This window comes from Pieris rapae, chromosome 12 (genome assembly GCF_905147795.1).
Source record: "Pieris rapae chromosome 12, ilPieRapa1.1, whole genome shotgun sequence".
In the NCBI taxonomy this organism is placed as follows: domain Eukaryota; kingdom Metazoa; phylum Arthropoda; class Insecta; order Lepidoptera; family Pieridae; genus Pieris; species Pieris rapae.
Window position 1 is genome coordinate 4,019,626 of NC_059520.1, and position 21,645 is coordinate 4,041,270.

Here is a 21,645-nt window from a genome sequence, read left to right on the forward strand (position 1 = left end):
TTATAAAGAGTAGAGAATTGTGAGATTTATTTATTTGTATAGTGTTAATATAATTTACAGCTGAGTTGTGTTCACTTGAGGCACCGTTCAAAGTAGGAGGTCCCTACATAACCACCACGCATAGCTCTTTGCACATGCTGCTCAAACAGTCTTCGGTTGCTTTGAAGCTCATCTGCGGCTTCCTTATTCAAGGGGTCTTCTGGATTTGGTTCCTACAAAAATATTGTAAAACATTAAACAAGTTTTTTCTACATAATATAGGTTGATATTCTTAATAATCTAAGAGTAACATTAATACTTTATTAAGAGAAAATGAGGCTACTAATAATACTCTGCTAAAATAGAATATATTTTAAGCTTAACTTACACAGCCCATGTTTATATGCAACAAATTTTTTGTAAAATCGTGATTTAACACATTTAATCTGGCAAAATAAAGTTATATTATATTATAAATACTTGCCAAAAATAAATACTGTAATCCATAGACTATAGAATTAACAGTTAGCACTGGTTTCCAGTCTTCTCTGAGTATATTTAAGCAAACATTGCCCTCTAGATCTATGTTAGGGTGATATACTGAAGTTTCACATTTCACTTTGGGCGGTTCATGGGGATAATTTGGTCCTACCTATAAGGGAAAATAAAATGGATATGTAATTTGAAAAGTTGCTGATAAATCAAGGTATAAAAAAAATTCTTAAAAACAAACTCAACATACAGAGAACTTTTATTTGATAACATTATCTAAATGTATGATGAATTCTGTAGGTTGACTCTCTATATAAACTGTACTTTTATTTATTTTAAGTTATAGTAAATAATATTGTGTATCTTTTTTAGAGGTTTATGTAAATTTCTGTATAAAATAATTTTTCATAAAGAATATCATTATATCTTAGATTTTAGAATTGATTCATAATAAATATATGATGAAATTCAGCCATATTTAATGACGAATGACAAAACTAGTAAATATTAAATTTTATGCGGCAAACAAATTATGAATTGTTATGTTGCATTAGTCTTACCTTAAAACTAAATACAAATCTTCCTCCTCTATAAAAGCCCTCATCAGGACAAATTATTAATTTAAAATTAAGTAAATCATCTGGATCAGGGAACTCTGTGCTACATGTCTTGGGTAAATTTAATTCATTTAAATCTGTAATTAGAAAAAGCGTTGTAACAAGTGACAAACTATCAAATATATATATATTATATAAAATTGTAAATTAGTATATGTAATAACTAGGATTTTAAGTAATAAAACAGACAATTTATTAGTATATACCTTTTGTGATTCGCAACTGTGCTGCTGACGCTTTTTTCTGTGATCCACCTGCTCGTGCCGAACCTTCTTCATCCTTTTTTTGTTGTTTTAATGAGAACAGTTTAATCATTGTCTTTAATGCGAAATAAATACACGAAAATAATTATTGTATTTTTAATTCAGATTTCAGAGGAAAAATCACAATAACTCCCATATAGATATGACAATTGACAGTTATTTGTTGACAACTTGACAATACCTAGGTACAACATAGTGGTAGTTTTCCAATTACAGAGCATAATGCGACTCAGTGGCGCACAATGCCGAATTATGCTGAAGCCTTAGAATAATAAGACATAGAAACCAAGTCCGCGCGTCAATTTTGAAGCACCTTAATTGGAGCCATAAATGGCTCCAAACGCCGGGCCGCTCCGTAGTGTTCAATGTCAACGCACGGCGAACGTGTCTCGCGAAAAAAAAATTATTATGACGATTTGTGCAGTTAAATTGTGTCACAACACATCTGAAAAACAAAAGAAATGTGATAACATCACTTTTCACAGGTAAGCTTTCAGTATTTCATAGTATCTTGTAGTTAATTAAGTCAAAATAGAACAAAACAGAAAAGTTTTAATTCAATGCACAGTGTTGCCCGATTGTTAAAATATTTTCCCATTTTAACTGACTTCATTGCTCCGACAAATTAATTTTAAAACAGTTGCTACTGTTACTTACTGTTGTTGTTGTTTAATGTAGGTGTTTGTGTGATTTAGCGATATCGTATACCTGAAATTGTATTACTTGAAAGTTGAGAAGTAAACGAACTTTATTTCCACACTTGTTAAAATTACAACTTATAGGAGTATTGCGTGTTGTTGTTCAAAGGATTCCCATCGACCCTGTTATTGCTGACAAGTGGGTGAAAAATATAAGGCTTAGTCGTGGAGAAGTATATTGGAAGCCAACCAAAAATACACGAATATGTTCAAAACATTTTAAGAATGAAGATAAGTACATAACACAGGGTGGATCGTGTAGGTTGCGTCGAAATGCTGTCCCTGTTAAGGTATAATTATCAAAGCATTATTTAGTACTTATTATGTGTATTTTGGGATTTTGTGACACAATGTTGATAAAAATAAATGAAGCAAATGATAATAAAATTACTTTTTTCAGGATTTACATATTTCATGCACAGGCACAGATGATCAATTGGATGAAGAAGATAATGTGGATGAGATTTCACCTGTTCATGGGCTATCGGTGAGTGTAATGGTTAATATAAACAACTTGACTGTCAAATGAGTCACATGTGACTCTTAGGAAAATAAATGTTTTTCCCCACGCCCATTAGCCACGCCAATTTTTGAGTCATAAAATAAAATATAAACAACTATTTTTATGAAATATATTTATTTAATACAGTGCTAGTGTGAATGCTATTTTACCTTACAGAAACGAAAAAGACGTTTGGTAGTTTTTTAGACAGTGAAGTTGTTAATAACTATTTAATTTTAGTAAACTGTCTATGTAGTAAACTTACTTACCTGACTTTTTTTAGGGTTTAAATGCTGCTGAAGACAAAACGGAAGGTGTTCGTGGAGCTTCAAATAGAAATTTAGTTACTGAAAGTTCATCGCAGCCTGTAAGTAATCGTTAATAATTCCAATCAAAAGTGTTGAATTTGGGTATTTAAAATTTAACTGTAGATTTTTAAATTGGTCATTTCCTTGTTGCACCCAGAATTTGTAAATATTGTGGCATGAACTTATAAGAACTTTTATTTTACAGAGTACGTCACGCGGGAATGTGAGGCGCCCATCAGACGACGAATTCGACTATATATTCGACACTCCTCGTAAGGCCCTCCTTCGAAAAAAGTTAAAGAAAAGCACATTACTTAATCTCAAACATAGAAAAGTTATAAAAACTTTAAAACAAAAGACCCGGCGTCTCCAAAAGAGGAATAAATCGCTCAAAGGAATTTTAAGTGAACTACAAAAAAAGAGATTCATTAGTAATGATGTGTCTAATTTATTGTCTGAAAATGTTTTTGCAGCCGATTTATTCAATAACATGGTAAAAAAAATTAAAAAAGATAAAAAGCGTCCTATGCCAAAATACACACCTGAGTTCAGAAAATTCTGTCTTACATTGCACTACCATAGTCCTCGAGCATATACATACGTTCGTAATACTTTTGATACGTGTCTTCCACACCCAAAAACGTTGTATAATTGGTATTGCAGCATCGATGGATCACCGGGTTTTACAAATGAATCCTTTAAACTTTTAAAATCAAAGTCCCAAAGCTCGGACAAAACGTTAATATGTGGACTGATTGCCGATGAAATGGCGATAAGACCTCAAAATATTAAAGGAGGTCTGGGAAATGTAGATGTTGGCACAGGCACAACAAGTGGTATAAAAGCCTCACAGGCTTATGTTTTTATGCTTGTTTGCCTGAATGAGCGTTGGAAAATCCCTTTGGGATATTTCCTAATTCACAGTTTGGAGGGAAAACATAAAAAAAATTTAATAAACATATGTTTAGCTAAATGCCATGATGCTGGAATTAAAGTTGTATCTCTTACCTTTGATGGTCACCCCACCAATATTTCAGCGATGGAATTGTTAGGTTGTCGGGTGAAAGATCCAAAAAATATGAAAACCACCTTTAAGCACCCTTCATCAGATCACGAAGTGGCGGTATTTCTAGATCCATGCCACATGATTAAGCTTATCCGTAATCACTGGGAAGACAAAAGCCAATTCCTCGATGAGCAAAAAAATGTTGTGGATTGGAACTACTTGGTACTTTTAAATGATTTGCAGGATACAGAAGGACTGAACATTGCGAACAAGCTAACACGAAGACATTTAGAATTTAGAAATACAATTATGAAAGTTAAACTGGCCATGCAACTTCTTAGCAGAAGTGTTTCTATCAGTCTAAAATTTTGCCGCGAAACCCTAAAACTGGACAAATTTGAAAAATCTGCGGGCACAGAAAATTTTATTATGCTTTTGAACGACCTATTTGATGTTTTTAATTCAAGAAGATTAACACAATACGGATTTTGTCGGCCATTGTCAAAAGATAATAAAGTAAATATATTCGATCTTCTTGAAAAAGCCAAAAAATATATCTTAAATTTAAGTATAAAAACTACTAGGAAGCGTACGTACCATGAAAATGAGGCTGCTATAAGAATAAAAGTTAAAAGTTTTGAGTCAGTCTTAAGTGTTCAAAGTAATAAAGGTTTTAAAGGAATGTTGATATGCATAGAAAGCCTAAAACACTTGTATAAAACTCTTGTTGAGGATACAAAAGAAATGGTCTATATTTCTACGTACCGTTTGAGCCAAGATCATTTGGAACTGTTCTTCGGCATGATAAGAATGAATGGAGGGCATAATGATAATCCAAATGTCCTTCAGTTCAAAGGTGCATACAGAAAACTATTATGCCACATGGAACTACAAGCAGTGGTAACAGGCAACTGTGTGCCATTAGAAGATATTTCTGTCCTGACTTGTTCTTCTGCAATAAAATGTATCAATCAAACCACTTTTTCTGAACGTTTTGACGATGACGAAGAACAGCCGTACCAAGAATCAGAAAGACACGCACCTGATGTAGACATTGCTTCTCTGATAGCTTCGACTGATGACCCAAACTACAAAAATTATGTCGTAGGCTACATTGCAGGGAATGTTGCGAGATACTTAATGAAAAAAATTAAGTGTAATTTTTGTATCGATAGCATGCTCACAAAAGAAAAATTGTGGTTTCACAAATTGGTCACTCTAAGGGACAACGGCGGTTTAGTTTATGTATCAGAAGCTGTTTACTTAATCTGCGGCATAGCCGAAAATTATTTCCGGAAGTATATGGCGGAGACAAATAATTTAGATAAAACATCAGAGACAAAACTTGCTTTGACAATTATGGAAAAACTTGTTGGTAGGTCTGTTTTCCCTGATGCAGAGGAACATGTAAATGAGAAAAATCATGTTAACAATTTGTCAAGGCTCATTATTGAAAGATATTTGCGCATTCGTCTTTTTTACGAGTCGAAAAAAGACAATGTAATGAAAACAGCACTATCAAAGCGGCAATTACTCAGGAAACAAATACAGTTCACAGGTTTCTAAACTGATTATTTTTTTAATAATTATTTTTTTCTTTTTCTTAATATGAAGACTATTCGATTAGAAATAATTGTTGATTTGATTGGTTTACTTTAGTTACACAGTATACAAATTCATAATTGTATACAATAATTAAAATATATATATTTTTACGTGTTGTTGTTTTCTTTAATTCGTTTCTTAAAAATAAACATTCCCGTATTATAACAATATTACACATCCACACTTTACCACACATAGCTATTTATGCATTATTGCCAAAAACAAATGGTTATCAGTGGCCGAATCATTACCCCACTTTCGGGAAAACTGGACCTTCACTGGCAACATTACACAAGTGTATGTGTGCGTGTCGCCGAGCGTAAGCACGTAATCGGCCCGCCTGTGTGAACCGGTTTAGTGCGTCACTTTTGACAGAGCGCTTGTATGAAGACTATCTTTCTATGTCTAATTATTCTAAGGCTGAAGCATAATTGGAACGTGAATTAGTTTTCAAATGCATCAGCAGAGTCTGCTAAGTACAGTGTTGGATTTTTGAAAATGATTTCTTATTAAATTATACACTTTTTAATTGAATCATCTTATTCAAATGATAGTGATGACGATGATTTATCGAATGCTCCGAGCATTTGAGCCATTATAATTTATATCTTTATATTTTTAGCAGTTTGAAATAACTTTGATTATTTCCAAAATCTACGCCGAAATGAAAGCTTTACAAATTTTTCACCAATAATTAATATTTCTAACGATAATTTCGAAATGCTAACTTAAAGAAAAAAAGGCTAGTCAATTTTCTGTCACTGAGTTGGTATTGATTGCAAGTATCACGCGAGAGCATTACTTTTGAGAGTGCTCAATTGTGCGAAGCGTTGCTGTAGTTGGAACATTCAACGTCAAGCATTGTGCCGCACAATGCGCTCTAGTGCTGTAATTGGAAACCAACCAGTGTTCTCTTAAGAAAGACCTGGGGGCTTAGACAAGATGCCTGAATTGCCGTGTCTGTCGAAAACTATATTTTTCTTTATTGTTATGTTTCTATTTCTATTTCTTTTTTGTTTATTCTTTATTAAAACTTTCTATAAAAAATTGTCGACACGGGGGTCTAGCCATATTGGGGTGTGTATGGCAGTGTTTTCTACACACACTACCGTTTTTGCGTAATTGTATTATCGAAAACGCTTCGTTCGTAGCCAAGAGGCGTGTCATTACTTTACCGTTAAGTCGACAGCGTAGCTACAAGCTGCTGTCTCTGGATGAAATGTATTCCTAATGTCACATTTAAAAACCGAATAAAAGTAAAAACTTTATAATATTATTTGCAATAATAAGCTGCAAAAGGGTGCTGCAGTGACATAATATATGAATTTTAATTGCATGTTAAAATTAATTATGCTTTCTTTCATGTTCTCTCATAAATTTAAGGTTATAAATAAATAAAATATTTTGAACCTACATAATCGCGATATACAATAGTAATTAGTAGTACTCATACTTTTATATTTTTAGGATTTGACCTCACAACTTATCTACAAAATGAAGAAGTAACATATTATTTTGGTACCGCTTTGATGAAACAATAGAAATAGTATCTACTGCGGATTGATAATTACAGAGTGAAAAGAAGATTGGGGTTGGATCTAATATTCAATCCCTTGAATTTGATTATACTGAGAATGTAGGAGTCTCGGGGGACCTTGATTGGAACACCTCCGTGAGATTTGTAGTAATTTATGCTGCCTGAGTTGTAATCTAATCTAAGTCATTTCACGTAAGTTTACTGCTTGCTTCTACGTTTATTTTATTTTGATTTTCTGTAGTAGCTAATTCTTTGGTACGCAACGGAGGAGGGGCTGCGTTTTCCGTAGCACCGGAGCTGTCCAAAAAACGAATTATTATCTAGTTCGGTTAGGTTAGATTAGTATATTAATATTTTATGTATTTGAAATAACTGTTACTTTAATACCTCTTCAAAGCATCGGAATCGGAAAAATATTAGATGTCGGAAGGTGGAAGATATTCATGGAATATTTAAATCGCGCTCAAAATTCGACTTTCACTTTAAAAGAATCAATCGGCCATTTCGAATTTGGATTTTGCCAGAACAGTGTGTTAGTGTTACAGTGCGGATTATTCGCTAAAAAGCCCTTACTTTTTACATTTCTTTTGTTTTTTCGTGAATGTGCGTTATTTTATTTGCATTATTTTATTTGCATTTTTTTGAAACTTGGTGAACCATGCCTGGTAAACATGCAGTTTGTTTATAATAAATATCTCATTCACATTCAAACTGCTGAACTTATTAAGATTAAATGTGTAAGAACATAGTTTCAGTTACTGTTTCCTGTTCTTGAGGTAAAGTTACTTGACCAACCATTATTACCTACTCCACTCCTCTTCTTATTTACATTATTCATAAAATACTTCATCCCTTATCGAATACATTCTCAGGTAGATAATATAACACTTAAATTACCTAATTAAAATCTAAGACTTTAATAAAACTTGTCCATTTGTGGTTTACTTTTAGTTGTCTTATTAGCTTCTCTTTTTCTGAAAAGAAAATATATTAGTTAGTACTTTGATCAAAAAGAAAACTGACAAACTAAACTGTAAGATCACTCCAAGGTTTATTAAATAGGTAAGTTTAATATTAAATTTAATTTGTCACTTTGCTGCTTATTCAAATTAATTAAAGTTTTGAATAACCAAACAATGTCAGTTTTCCTAAGGGACTTGAATTCAAACTTCTCATTCTTTAACAATATTACCGTAAACTTCTCTATATTACCTTAGTAATAAATAGTTAAAGAAAATATCTGCTAGGTACTTAGTATTCTTCACTAGATTTTATATTTCCAAAGGTCATGAAATATAATTCCACTTTATTTGATAAATTTAAATCAATATTCTATCATTAGAAGTTAATGCTTTCACATCTGAAATTCACAAATAAAATGTAGGTACTGATTTCACTTTGTTAATAAGCAATATTATCTTTAACTTACAAGTTACATACCTAATGTATTTCCAAATTAAAGAACTATTTCATTAACTTACAGCAATATAAATATACATAAAGATATTGAATAAAACTAGGATTTACCAATACAAATTTACTGATTTTATTGATATTTATCTGCGTCTATTATGTTATCCTCGCATGAATTCATTAAAAAACTAAAATTAAAAATATAAACGTTAAATTATACGAAATTATACGAGAGCGGTTAAAAAAGCTAGATAACCATATAAAAATCTTTCGGTAAAATGTCTAAAATATGACGTTTTTAAAACGGTATCCATTAACGATGGCGATAGTGGTACTGAATTATATGCAAACAGCAGCTTTTGGGATCACGCAAAAACATAGCGGATAAACGCTGATTTTTCTACACTGCCGAAACATTAATTGGCGGTTGGCTACCCAATTCCGTCAGCACTCAGAATTAATGTGTCTTTTCGTAGCACTGTCACGGCGTCGCTTATTGTATCCCGACTCACGCTTTTAGGACCTAGGCTACAACTGTCGACACGAGCTGTCATTTTCATACAAATTTAGTTTTCGAGTTTCGACTTTCTACATAAAGTCATACACTACTGTAGGGATGGCGATTCTTTACGAAAAAGATCGATTTTTAAATCGATTCGAATCGTAGTCTAATGAATCGATTCACGAAAAAATCGAGGCCTACAAAATCGATTCTTAAAAAATCGATCTTTTTTTCAAGTTTGCGTTTACAATGTAAATTTGTATCAATTTTACTAAAAACAAGATTAATATTGCAATTAACGATATCTTATCAATAAAATCAGGGAATTCAAAAATAACAATTATTTTTATTACCGTATCAAACTATAAGATCAACTATAAAAAAAAAATAAGTATTTATATACTGAATGTTTTTATTGATTGCAAAAAAGTAAAAAATAAGGTAAGAGTTAAGAAAATAAAATTAGAGTAAAAGCGATAGTTTATTTTTAAAATGATAATGGGAGCTTTACTATTTTTTCTGTAAACAAGATGAATAATTTGATGCTTTGACGTTAAATAGATAATTGGACATAAAGTAATCGTGAATGAAGTATGAACACTTCCATCAATAAGAATTCCACATATTACTTATTAGTTATTTCAATGCTGATTATTCCTGTGTAAAAGTAAATTTAAATGATAATCACAACTAACAGAACAAACTGAAAATAATAGCGTCAAAGTAAAAAATAAGAAGCGCTTTACTTATTTACTTACCTACTCTCAATTAGTTATTATTTCGCAACAAACACTACATGAAAATCTGATGAAAATCAATCATGAAAATACTTATATTACGCTAATAACAGTATTCATTAAACGACAACAACAAATGAATAATGCAATATCAATCGTCACAGATTATAAATACATAAAGTCAAAGACTACAAACGTAACTTTTTTATTAAGACTCTAACATACGCCGATGACTTTGAGGATTTGACCTCTACTACAAACAATAATTTACTAACGCCATCTAGTCTAACAAAATAGTGAATAGTCTAACAAAACTACGTGAATACGAAACCAATTATTAGCTAAATATAAAAATTTATAAATAAATATTGGTCTAGAAAAAATGGTGGCTGCCAATTATTTAACTAGTACATACATGATTTTTTTACATGTTTAATTCGTTCTGAGGTTAAAACTTTTTAATGTCAGTATTGCTAAAATACCGAAACCGAGTCATCATCATCAGCTGACGATGGACTCTGAAGGTTGGTACTGGATCTCGAGGATGGTAAGCAGTAGACATACCGTCATTGAGCTCGTTGTAATCAGCTCAGCGAAACGATACTAGAAATGTGACTATATGAACCTGATGATGGACTCCGAAGGTGAGTAGTGGATCTCGAGGATGGTAAGCAGTAGACATACCGTCATTGAGCTCGTTGTAATCAGCTCAGCGAAACGATACTAGAAATGTGACTATATGAACCTGATGATGGACTCCGAAGGTGAGTAGTGGATCTCGAGGATGGTAAGCAGCAGACATACCGTCATTGAGCTCGTTGTAATCAGCTCAGCGAGACGATACAAGAAATGTGACTATATGAACCTGATGATGGACTCCGAAGGTGGGTACTGGGTCTCGAGGATGGTAAGTAGTAGAGATACCGTCATTGAGCTCCTTGTAATCAGCTCAGCGAGACGATACTAGAAATGTGACTATATGAACCTGATAATGGACTCCGAAGGTGGGTACTGGATCTCGAGGATGGTTAGCAGTAGACATACCGTCATTGAGCTCGTTGTAATCAGCTCAGCGAGACGATACGAGAAATGTGACTATATGAACCTGATAATGGACTCCGAAGGTGGGTACGGGATCTCGAGGATGGTTAGCAGTAGACATACCGTCATTGAGCTCGTTGTAATCAGCTCAGCGAGTCGATACTAGAAATGTGACTATATGAAGCTGATGATAGACTCCGAAGGTGGGGACCGGATCTCGAGGATGGTAAGCAGCAGACATACCGTCATTGAGCTCGTTGTAATCAGCTTAGCGAGACGATACTAGAAATGTGTTATATGAACCTGATAATGGACTCCGAAAGTGGGTACTGGATCTCGAGGATGGTAAGCAGTAGACATACCATCATTGAGCTCGTTGTAATCAGCTTAGCGAGACGATACTAGAAATGTGTTATATGAACCTGATAATGGACTCCGAAGGTGGGTACTGGATCTCGAGGATGGTAAGCATTAGACATATCATCATTGAGCTCGTTGTAATCAGCTCAGCGAGACGATACTAGAAATGTGACCATATGAACTTATTAATATTTAATATTAAATAAATATTAGGTAATATTTACTATAATACCACTATATTTCTTTGAGTTTATTGAAAAAATAATCAATTTCAACGATTCGTCTTCCAGTTGAAATTTTAAATATTTTTCTTGGTTCTGAAACCTACGAGTGCAGCATGTTATATCTAAGCCCGAAAATGAAATCAGAGTCAATCAGACCCAGTACCCACCTTCGGAGTCCACCATCAGGTTCACATAACACATTTCTAGTATCGTCTCGCTGAGCTGATTACAACGAGCTCAATGACGGCATGTCTACTGCTTACCATCCTCGAGATCCGGTCCCCACCTTCGGAGACCATTATCAGGTTCATATAGTCAAATTTCTTGTATCGTCTCGCTGAGCTGATTACAACGTGCTCAATGACGGTATGTCTACTGCTTACCATCCTCGAGATCCGGTCCCCACCTTCGGAGATCATTATCAGGTTCATATAGTAAAATTTCTTGTATCGTGTCGCTGAGCTGATTACAACGAGCTCAATGACGGTATGTCTACTGTTTACCATCCTCGAGACTCAGTATCCACCTTCGGAGTCCATCATCAGGTTCATATAGTCACATTTCCAGTATCGTTTCGCTAAGCTGATTACAACGAGCTCAATGACGGTATGTCTACTGCTTACCATCCTCGAGATCCAGTACCCACCTTCGGAGTTCATTATCAGGTTCATATAGTCACATTTCTAGTATCGTCTTGCTGAGCTGATTACAACGAGCTCAATGACGGCATGTCTACTGCTTACCATCCTCGAGATCCGGTCCCCACCTTCGGAGACCATTATCAGGTTCATATAGTCAAATTTCTTGTATCGTCTCGCTGAGCTGATTACAACGTGCTCAATGACGGTATGTCTACTGCTTACCATCCTCGAGATCCGGTCCCCACCTTCGGAGACCATTATCAGGTTCATATAGTCAAATTTCTTGTATCGTCTCGCTGAGCTGATTACAACGAGCTCAATGACGGTATGTCTACTGTTTACCATCCTCGAGACTCAGTATCCACCTTCGGAGACCATCATCAGGTTCATATAGTCACATTTCTAGTATCGTCTCGCTGAGCTGATTACAACGAGCTCAATGACGGTATGTTTACTGCTTGCCATCCTCGAGACCCAGTACCCACCTTCGGAGTCCATCATCAGGTTCATTTAGTCACATTTCTAGTATCGTCTCGCTGAGCTGATTACAACGAGCTCAATGACGGTATGTCTACTGCTTACCATCCTCGAGATCCAGTACCCACTTTCAGATTCCATCAGGTATCAGGTTCAGCAACTTATTTTACTTGGTTGTACAAGTTGCACTTGAAACTTGACAACTCTAAATTTGAGTTTTGTTTGGGTAGGTACTTATATACATATACTTATAACATACAATAATTTCCGAAGTTCATGGCCTCGCCTCACTTGATATTTCTTTTTATATTTTGGCATTTCTAAAAAAATCCGCGGGTAAAAACTAAAATACGCAAATATTTAATTATTATTGGCTTCGACACACAAGCGTAGTCCTCCCGTCGCAAAGCGTTGAGGTGGACTGAAGACAAGCCGCATGCAGGGCTCGCGGGTGTGAAATTGCGGAGGGAAGCCCATTGCGCTTGAGTTTATTTACCTTTTATTACTTTCCATGCCCAGGAAACGAATTAATACAAATTTTTTTAAATCAAAATAATAATATATGCTATATCTAATAATACGTGTAAGATTAAAATAAATCGCATAAACCGTTTTGGAGCGAATTTGTAATTTATGTCTAATCTACGGTTCGATGGTAAATTTTTTTTTGGGAAATTGGTATTGCTTTTATCTTTTTTGGTTTTATCAATCGATACAGTAGGCTTCAACCCACAATATATATATTTTTCAAATGCATATGAGCGACAGTTCTTCCAACAATTTAATTTAAACTAGGGCTAGTTGACCGATTTGAGCACTGTTCAAGCCTTAAAGAGAGGCGAGTAAAGGATACTAAACATACAGCCATCTCGCGAGTTTATGAGTAGTTAACTCTTTAACCGGCAGCACTCTTATAATTCAGGCACATTCAACTAAATGCAAATAATTGTATGGTTTATACCAAAACAGAAAAAATCGAATGTCGATTTTCAAGGGTGATATATCGATTCAGTGAATCGACACAGTACTTCATATCGATTTAAAAAATCGATATTTTCTGCTCGAAAAATCGATTCTTCGATTAATCGATCTCAGATCGCCATCCCTACACTACTGTTAAGTGTTAACTGTTAAGCCGTCTTGACTAGACCGCCTGGCTGTGGTTTTGTGAAATTGTGAATTGTAAATTGTGATGTTGTCATTGTTTTCTTGTAACTCGTATGTTTTTTAAAACATATTTATTGTCAAGCATTGTAATGCGGTGGTAGAACGATAGATAGATGATAGATAAAAATAATTTAATTAATATATATTAATTCAACAATGTCTACCGATATAATTGAGTTGGATTCGTCTGATGATGAAATGGAACCGGTGCCGAAAAAGGTTTTGAAAACGTTTTGAAGTCTTTGTATCGAACAAAATTAGACAAACCTTTTTATACATTTACATTAAAACATTTTCTTTTTCAGAAAAAGGTAATACCAAATGCTATGGTTAAAATTCCTTCTCACACAAAATTACCAGGCGTAACTATTAAACCTGTCAAATCCAAGAAAGTTATACCGATTTTTGGGGTAAAAAAAACAGTTCCAATCCCTAGAATCAGTATTAATCCATTACATGCTAAACATGGGAATTCTAGAAATTCACTTCTAAAAGCAAACCTCAAAAAATTTAGTACTGCTTCAGAATCTTTTCCAATTATAACCAATGTTAGTTCTTGTAATACAATGGGGTCAAAATTGTTGAGAAAATTACCATCAAGCATTACTGTTAAAAAAGCAACAGCATCTAGAACTGTAAGCATACCTATACAAAAGGCCAAATTAGCACAGGAAATAGTGCTACCAGCTGAAATTCATGATAAACCTATATTATTAGCCAAACCACTACCACAGTGGTATAAAAAACCTGAAGATTTAGAATCTGAAACACATTTGCAGGTAAAAGAAATGAATGAGATAGATTTGATTTCTATGGAAGAGAAAAATAACATAGAACCTAAGAAACTTATAGAAATAACTATTGATGATAGCCCAGTAAAACTTCCTACAATCAAACAAACAGAAGATGTCGCGATAATGATTGATGATAGCCCTGCTAAAGCTGCCTCAAGTATGAAACATGACTTAAAGCAGCAAAAAGAAAAACAAAGTAAAAAGATGTTGAACTATGATAATATTAAAATAGTGAAAGACATTACAGGTATGATAGAAGTTGAAGTAGATGCCATTGATGTTGACCAATTAAGTAATGAACCAAGTGGGTCACAGTCAAACAAACAAACAGATAAATCACAAGTATCTGAGAAACAAAGAGTTAAAAAACCTGCCAATGAGGATGGTGAATTTAATCCAATATATCAAAAATTTATAGATACTTGTCTCCATATTGAGAATTCTAATGATATGCAGTATATTGTTGAAAAAAAAATCAAGTCTTATTATAGGCAGTGTCCCAAAGAATATGTAGACTCTGAAGAGTTTTTAGATTTAGTATCTGGTAAAATTATAGCTATAGAAGCATCTCCAAACAAAATGTATCTTTACATTAGAGATGTTGTAAATCAGTTAAATATACAAAGAAAAATGGTCAAGCCAGGAACTTCATCAAAAGAGGAAACATCTGCTGGTAAAAACAATTCATTTTTTTGTATTAGTTTCCGGAAAGGTAGATCTTGCTGTAACCAGATCTACCTTTTGGGTATGATTGAATGTGATTGATTTGAATGTGATAAGAAATTGTATAGATATTGTGATCTTGTTTCATCATTCAATTTGTATTAAGATTTAGCTAATGTAAACCTTACTGACAAGAACTAGTTTGCAATTAAATCAATGATTCCCGTCCTTGCAACTCAATGCAATAATTGTATTGTATCACTTTAGTAGATTTTATTATTCCTCAGGCTGAATATGAGAAAATAAGACATAATCTTTATTTTTATTATCATTTCTGGGCAATGAAATATAAGAATTACAAAATTTTAATTATAATAACATTTTACTTATATGATACCTCTCTTTCTGTTTTATTTCATTCAATCATTTAAAAGATGACTAACCCTATTAGTCATTAGATAGCATCAGTCTAGTTGCACTGTTTTTTACAATCTAAATATAAATAGGAACAAAAAACACAATTGGGCTGAAAGAAACAAGAGAGAGAACAGGACTTAGTTTTAATGAAGAAGGAGTAAATTTATTACTCTCCTGACTTATGTTTTAATTGGCATGTAATTGTCCCAGTTAGAAGCTTGGGGAAACATGGTACTGTTTGATATCTCTGAAGACCTTATAAATTTCCTTAAATATGGTATACCAGTTTTAAATTTATTATTATTTGTATCTTCTCTTTACAGAATACCCAGGCATAGATGTAAGTGAATGTGATACAAAACATCAGAGACATATTAAGAAACTTGAGAAGACATTAACAAAATTACACAGGGCTATTCAAAAGATGGAAGAACAAGATGTTGACTTTGATGAGGAAGATGACTCAATATACTTACTAACAGAGAGGTATTTTCTTATTTACGCTGTTATATTTACCTAGTTATTTAGTTGGTTACAACATCAGCTTCAGGATGATGGAGCTTACTAAGTAAGTTTTATTATCACATGAGAAAATGTTAGGTGCACACAAAGTTTATATAAAAATTAATTGTGGTGGTATAACCAGGTCCATTTCCATGCTTGTTCTTAAATTCTGTAGGTGGCCTGGGCAGCTGGATTGTCAGGATACCTCCTCCGGTTGTTGGAAACATATAAAATTCAACTCTATCACACCCTGCTGTTTAAATCCCAGATGCACTTAAGCATCACCTCGATATCTTTTGATTTTGACGTATCCGTATCACCGCAGCATCCGTCGGTCCACAATTGAGTGTTCACTAATGCAGTTATTGCCGCTCACCACCGCTATTTGGGACCACCTGCCCACTGAAGTATTTCTTAAAAGGCCAGCAACACCTGATGTTAAGTGATACCGCCGCCCATGGACACTCTCAATGCCAGAGGGCTCGCGAGTGCGCTGCCGGCCTTTTCAGAATTGGTACGCTCTTTTCTTGAAGGACCCTAAGTCGAATTGGTTCGGAAATACTTCAGTGGGCTGCTGGTTCCTCAAAGTGATGGTGCGCGGCAACAACTGCTTTGAAAAACGCGCAGTTGTGGAACGGCGGACGTCGAGATGATACGGTCATCCAAATTTGAGTTGGATGCGAAGAGACAGCCCAAAAGATCGGCTTTCTCCTTCGCAGTGTGGGCCAGCGAGTCATGCAGCCATGTGCAGTGGTGGAATGGCGGGCTGACAAAAATTCCCTTGGACAGGTTTGGCGAGAGACCTGGAAGGGAGTTGGGCCAATCTCTCGCCAAATCTGGCAATGTGCTCTGTCTTTGCCCTAGTGATTTTCCGTTTGAAAGACCTGGAGGCTGAGTTATATTATCAATATTGCCTATCATAATAATAATATAAAAAATGACATTGTTCAAATGAGTTTTTTGTGTTATATCAAATTTATCTTTCCAGTTTAATGAGTTAACTTATTTTTTTTATTTAACAAAATATTTTTAATTCCAGATATAAAGAGAGATTCCTTCGTGTTCATGCAAAGTTCTGTCAATTAACACAAACTAAGATGCCGTCTGAGCCATATATTAAGCTGGAAACTGAGGCTGGCCGGCCAAAAGGACCAGCAGCACGACTTGAGAAATGGATTAATAAGAAAGTGCCCATTGGCAAACCACTACCTTTCCCTGATTTTCATGATGTACTACGATGCGTGAGAGAGGCAAATGCTGAAGATAAGTTGGGCTGGAGCGAAATGGAAATTTTAGAAGAAGGTATAATTATATCATTGCCTGGGTGAGGTCGTTTGTGATCATGTATATATGTTTATCGGTTGTTTCTAGTTATATATTACAGTCAAAATCTATTTAACTAACTCTAAAGTTCTTATAGAATAAATACAATAGAATTCAGCGGGGACCTTTGTTGAGTATAACTGATATGTTGTTTTAAATGTCGTATGACGTGTGTAATGACTGTATATGCTTTTAAACATATCATTTGTAGCTAGGGTTTTCTAGTCACGGGCATTTTTTCCTGGGCGGGGTGCATAAATTTTGATGTTTGTTTTTTGTTTTGTCTGTCAACCAATTGACCGTTCCCTGTAGAGTTTCAAAGGCATTTAATTATTTAGCATTTAAAAATATATAATATTAAATTTACAAAAAACATTTAAAGCTTTCCCACAAACTCTTAGAGTTTGTTTAATACTATACTTTTCCTATAACTTATGACATGTATCGTGTACAGCACGCGAACTATTCATATCTTGTGGGAAAAAACTAAAGAGACGAAGACAAGAAAATGAATGGAGAATAGCTGCGTCAAGGTTGCCTGTTAATGAAGATCCTGCCGAAAATAATATCGAGCTTAAGAAGAAATTAGAAGAAAATAAATTGCTGGCAAAACGTAATGAAACATATATTCTAAACAAGTGAGTATGTTAATAATAATATAGGTATTTTTTAATTATTGTTTATAGATAATAATAGGGTTACAAATAAACAAAGTTATTTTTATTTTTTATGATCGATTTCAATGAATGATTTAATTACTGGAAAAAACTAAAAGAAAATATTATGGGTTTAAATGTTAGCCAGTATTATGCACTGCTGACAAAGTTAGTTTATATAATATTATTATAAATTTTAACTGGTAGATTTATTTATTTTGTTTTTTTATTAATGTATTGGACATTTCAGATATGTTGATAGGCAGAATCTGCTTAATTTGGAACCTGAAGTAATTGGCGATAAAGAAGCAGAAGAGTCCCCACTTGAAAGTGATGAGGAGGATGATAATGAAAGCAATGCTTTACCAATTAAGAAAAAGAATAAAATTACGATGGAAGAACCGAATATTGAGGCTAATACTTCAGTATTAGATCCATCTAATAAAGATGAATCTAATCTGTTGAAAAAAATGTATTCGGAATCCGATTCGGACTCGCCAATTAACCTCACTGATTCTGACAATGAACCAAATTCCCCTAAAGTGATTAACAGTGATGTGATCAGTATTGAAGACTCAACTTACTCAGAATCAGAAAATTGTGAAGACAGGCCCGATGAGTCTAACATGTATCCTGTTCAAATGGATATTGAGATAAGTGAAGATTCGATTCATAGAGACGACGAAAGTAACGATAAAGAGTATCTCACCGTTCACATAACTGAAGATATTCAAGAGCTATTAACAAGTAAGGGTGAAATTGAAAAAAAGATGAGTCTAGTAAGTTCAAAAGAAAGCTCAAATAAAGTAGATGAAATTAATAATGATGTTATTGAAATTATAAATGATAATTCCAATCATGGAACTGAAAGAAATGTAACTGTAGAGATCAACAACGTTGAACCTGTTTCAACAGATAAACCTATTGGAAAGCTGTATTCGTATGACACCGAGACGATGGTTCAAAATACTGATAAGTTAAATTACGCTCAAGTTAAAGTAAAACAAACCCAAAAATGTGAGGAAAGTATAACACCTGAATCTATGATTAGACAAGTTAAGGATGATTCAAACAATGTCAATGTAACTAGTACTAATCAGCTCATTGGTAAAGAGAAGTGTAATACTGAAATGAAAAAGACAGATATAGATATGGACGTGGAAATGGGAGCCAATGATGTTGCAACCACGGACAAACCTTTTAATATTGCTAAGAATAATGTCGAAGTGGAATTGACAAAAGAAAATATAGATATAGAAATAAATGACGCTGACATTATTCCCAAGAGCAGTAAAGCTCTACAGATTGAAACAGTAAAGATAACTAATATTGAAACGAAAGAAGGTATATCGCTGGATACAGAGAAGAGTAATTTAAAACTTGAAAGACCAAGTAGACATACTGATTTAGAAATAACTGAATCTGATACAAGGACAGATAGAGATAGAGAAATTGTAGACGAAGACAACATTGAAATGACGATTGAACATAAAGATGTAAATATGAAAGAAAAAGATATTATATTAACAAGTCATCAAGTTGATAAAGAAATAAATGAAAAATTTACAGATAAATCTGTTCATGCAGAAAAGGACTATACTACGGAAATTGAAAAAACTGATTTAGGTACGGATGTAAATGTTTTGAAAAATTTTGATGATGCAGCGTCAGATAACACTGTCGACTTAGATAAGATGAATTGTAATGGCGACGTTGATATGGGAAATATACAGTCTGACGTGCCTTTAAATAAAGAAAAAAATGATCTAACAGGGACTGTAGTTAAAAGCAATGTCGAAACTACGTTACTTAAAGATTGTTCGGATGTGGAATTAAATAGCACTGAAACTGAAAAAAGATATAATTACACAAATGATCCAACAATCAAAGCTGACAATATTCTGTCTAATGATGAAAATTCAACTATCATTTCAGACATATGCACTAAAATTATTGAAAACGTCGAAAATGTTACAAACATAGATCACGACCATAAAAATGTTACCAGTAATGTGGTTGATTCCTTGAATGATTACACGATAAATGCAGTAGAAGTTCCAATGAATACTGAGAAAGACCAGAGAGATAACTTTAACAAAAAGGAATCTGAAGCTGTCCCAAAACCTATTGACGATTGTGGGAATTTAGAAAACAATATTTTGACTGTCGAAAATTGTTCACAACGCATTACAGAAGTCAATGATACAATAGATAAAAAACATGATAATCCCAAAATTTTGGAAGCCATTTCTGATTTTAATTATCTGGGTTCTGAAGTTGTCCCAAAACCTATCGACGATTGTGGGAATTTAGAAAACAATATTTTGACTGTCGAAAATTGTTCACAACGCATTACAGAAGTCAATGATACAATAGATAAAAAACATGATAATCCCAAAATTTTGGAAGCCATTTCTGATTTTAATTATCTGGGTTCTGAAGTTGTCCCAAAACCTATCGACGATTGTGGGAATTTAGAAAACAATATTTTGACTGTCGAAAATTATTCAAAACACATTACAGAAGTCAATAATACAATAGCTAAAAATCATGACAATTCCAAAACTTTGGAAGCCATTTCTGATAATTAAAAATTATTATAAAACTGAGACTGATCGATGATTGATGAAATAGAAGTTGATAGCACTCAATAAATATTGTATATAGATATATTTTTATTAAATTACGCCTGTATGGATGTTACGTATTACAATTTAATGTATGCTAATTAACCTCTTTAATTTGTGACTTCATCACAATTAACCCAATATTTGTATATCGAATTACAGGTAAGTTGTTTTTCAATATAATATTTAAAATTGTCTGTATTTATTTTTTGGTAAATCTTCTATAAACACCCCACATTTTTTTAAACATGACCAATGTCACTTATAGTCTCCGGCACGTTAGATGGCAAGGTTTTGGCGTAGTGGGGGCAAGTTCGCGCATCGTACACTTAGTGGAACAAAAACTGTTCACTCTTATTGATTGTCATTATGGTTATTGCCATCATTTATTTTTAATCTTGTATATAAACAAAGCAGAGGAATTCGTGACATTTATTAGGTGTTATAAATAAAACATAATATGCATTTTTTAATTAAGTAAAAAAAATATTATTATTAAAAATTATTTTACATTATATAATTAGTATTTTTATTAAATTTTTCTGGCATGTCTGCGTAAAACGGTATTTGGTCCTGGCATTGTAATAAACGTTACAAAAACTTAATTTAAAACTGAACTCGTACCAAAAAGTCAACAAAACAAATGGTACAACTTTCGTGCCGGCAAGTGTAATCGAAATGTAAACGCGGTGCGGGAGGCAAGGGTCGACTAACGCACCAATAGCGCGCTGTGATCGGCGCTACGTCATACCCCGCGTCCCGCTTGACCACCAAAGAGACCTAAAAAACGACTTCTGCGCATCTAACGACTCTTGCCAAGTTACGTGCCGAAAATTATACATTTACCACTTTCTATCAAATTGATATTTTCTTTTTACTATATAGATTTTTCGTTAGGCTTGAGTTTCATATAGGTTATTCATCTCTAATAAAAAATGAACTACCCGCAGTAGTAATTAAGTGAAAATAAATTTCTGGCAGAAATTAATCGCATCCAATATATTTTATTAAATATAACCTTTAATGTTCCTTACACCTTTAATGGCAAAAGTATTTTTGTAAATTGAGTTAAAGTCTAGCGCATTAGTGTTG

General features: G+C 33.7%; 2 protein-coding genes across 2 annotated transcripts; one reads left to right on the plus strand and one right to left on the minus strand.

Moving 5' to 3' along the window:
- Positions 1-15: 15 nt before the first annotated feature.
- Positions 16-1,513, minus strand: LOC111001205 (NEDD8-conjugating enzyme Ubc12). Its single transcript, XM_022270983.2, has 4 exons — positions 1,295-1,513; positions 1,032-1,165; positions 464-631; positions 16-212 (listed from the first exon to the last, which is right to left on the minus strand). Exons 1-4 carry the CDS (start codon positions 1,401-1,403, stop codon positions 72-74), a joined length of 552 nt encoding a protein of 183 aa, XP_022126675.1. The 5' UTR covers positions 1,404-1,513; the 3' UTR covers positions 16-71.
- Positions 1,514-13,514: 12,001 nt separating this feature from the next.
- LOC111001189 lies at positions 13,515-21,056 on the plus strand. The gene is made up of 6 exons (XM_022270958.2): positions 13,515-13,788; positions 13,875-15,036; positions 15,767-15,929; positions 16,987-17,249; positions 17,725-17,908; positions 18,177-21,056. The coding sequence occupies exons 1-6, from the start codon at positions 13,726-13,728 to the stop codon at positions 20,515-20,517; spliced, it is 4,176 nt and encodes a 1,391-aa protein (XP_022126650.2). The 5' UTR covers positions 13,515-13,725; the 3' UTR covers positions 20,518-21,056.
- The last annotated feature ends 589 nt before the right edge of the window (positions 21,057-21,645 follow it).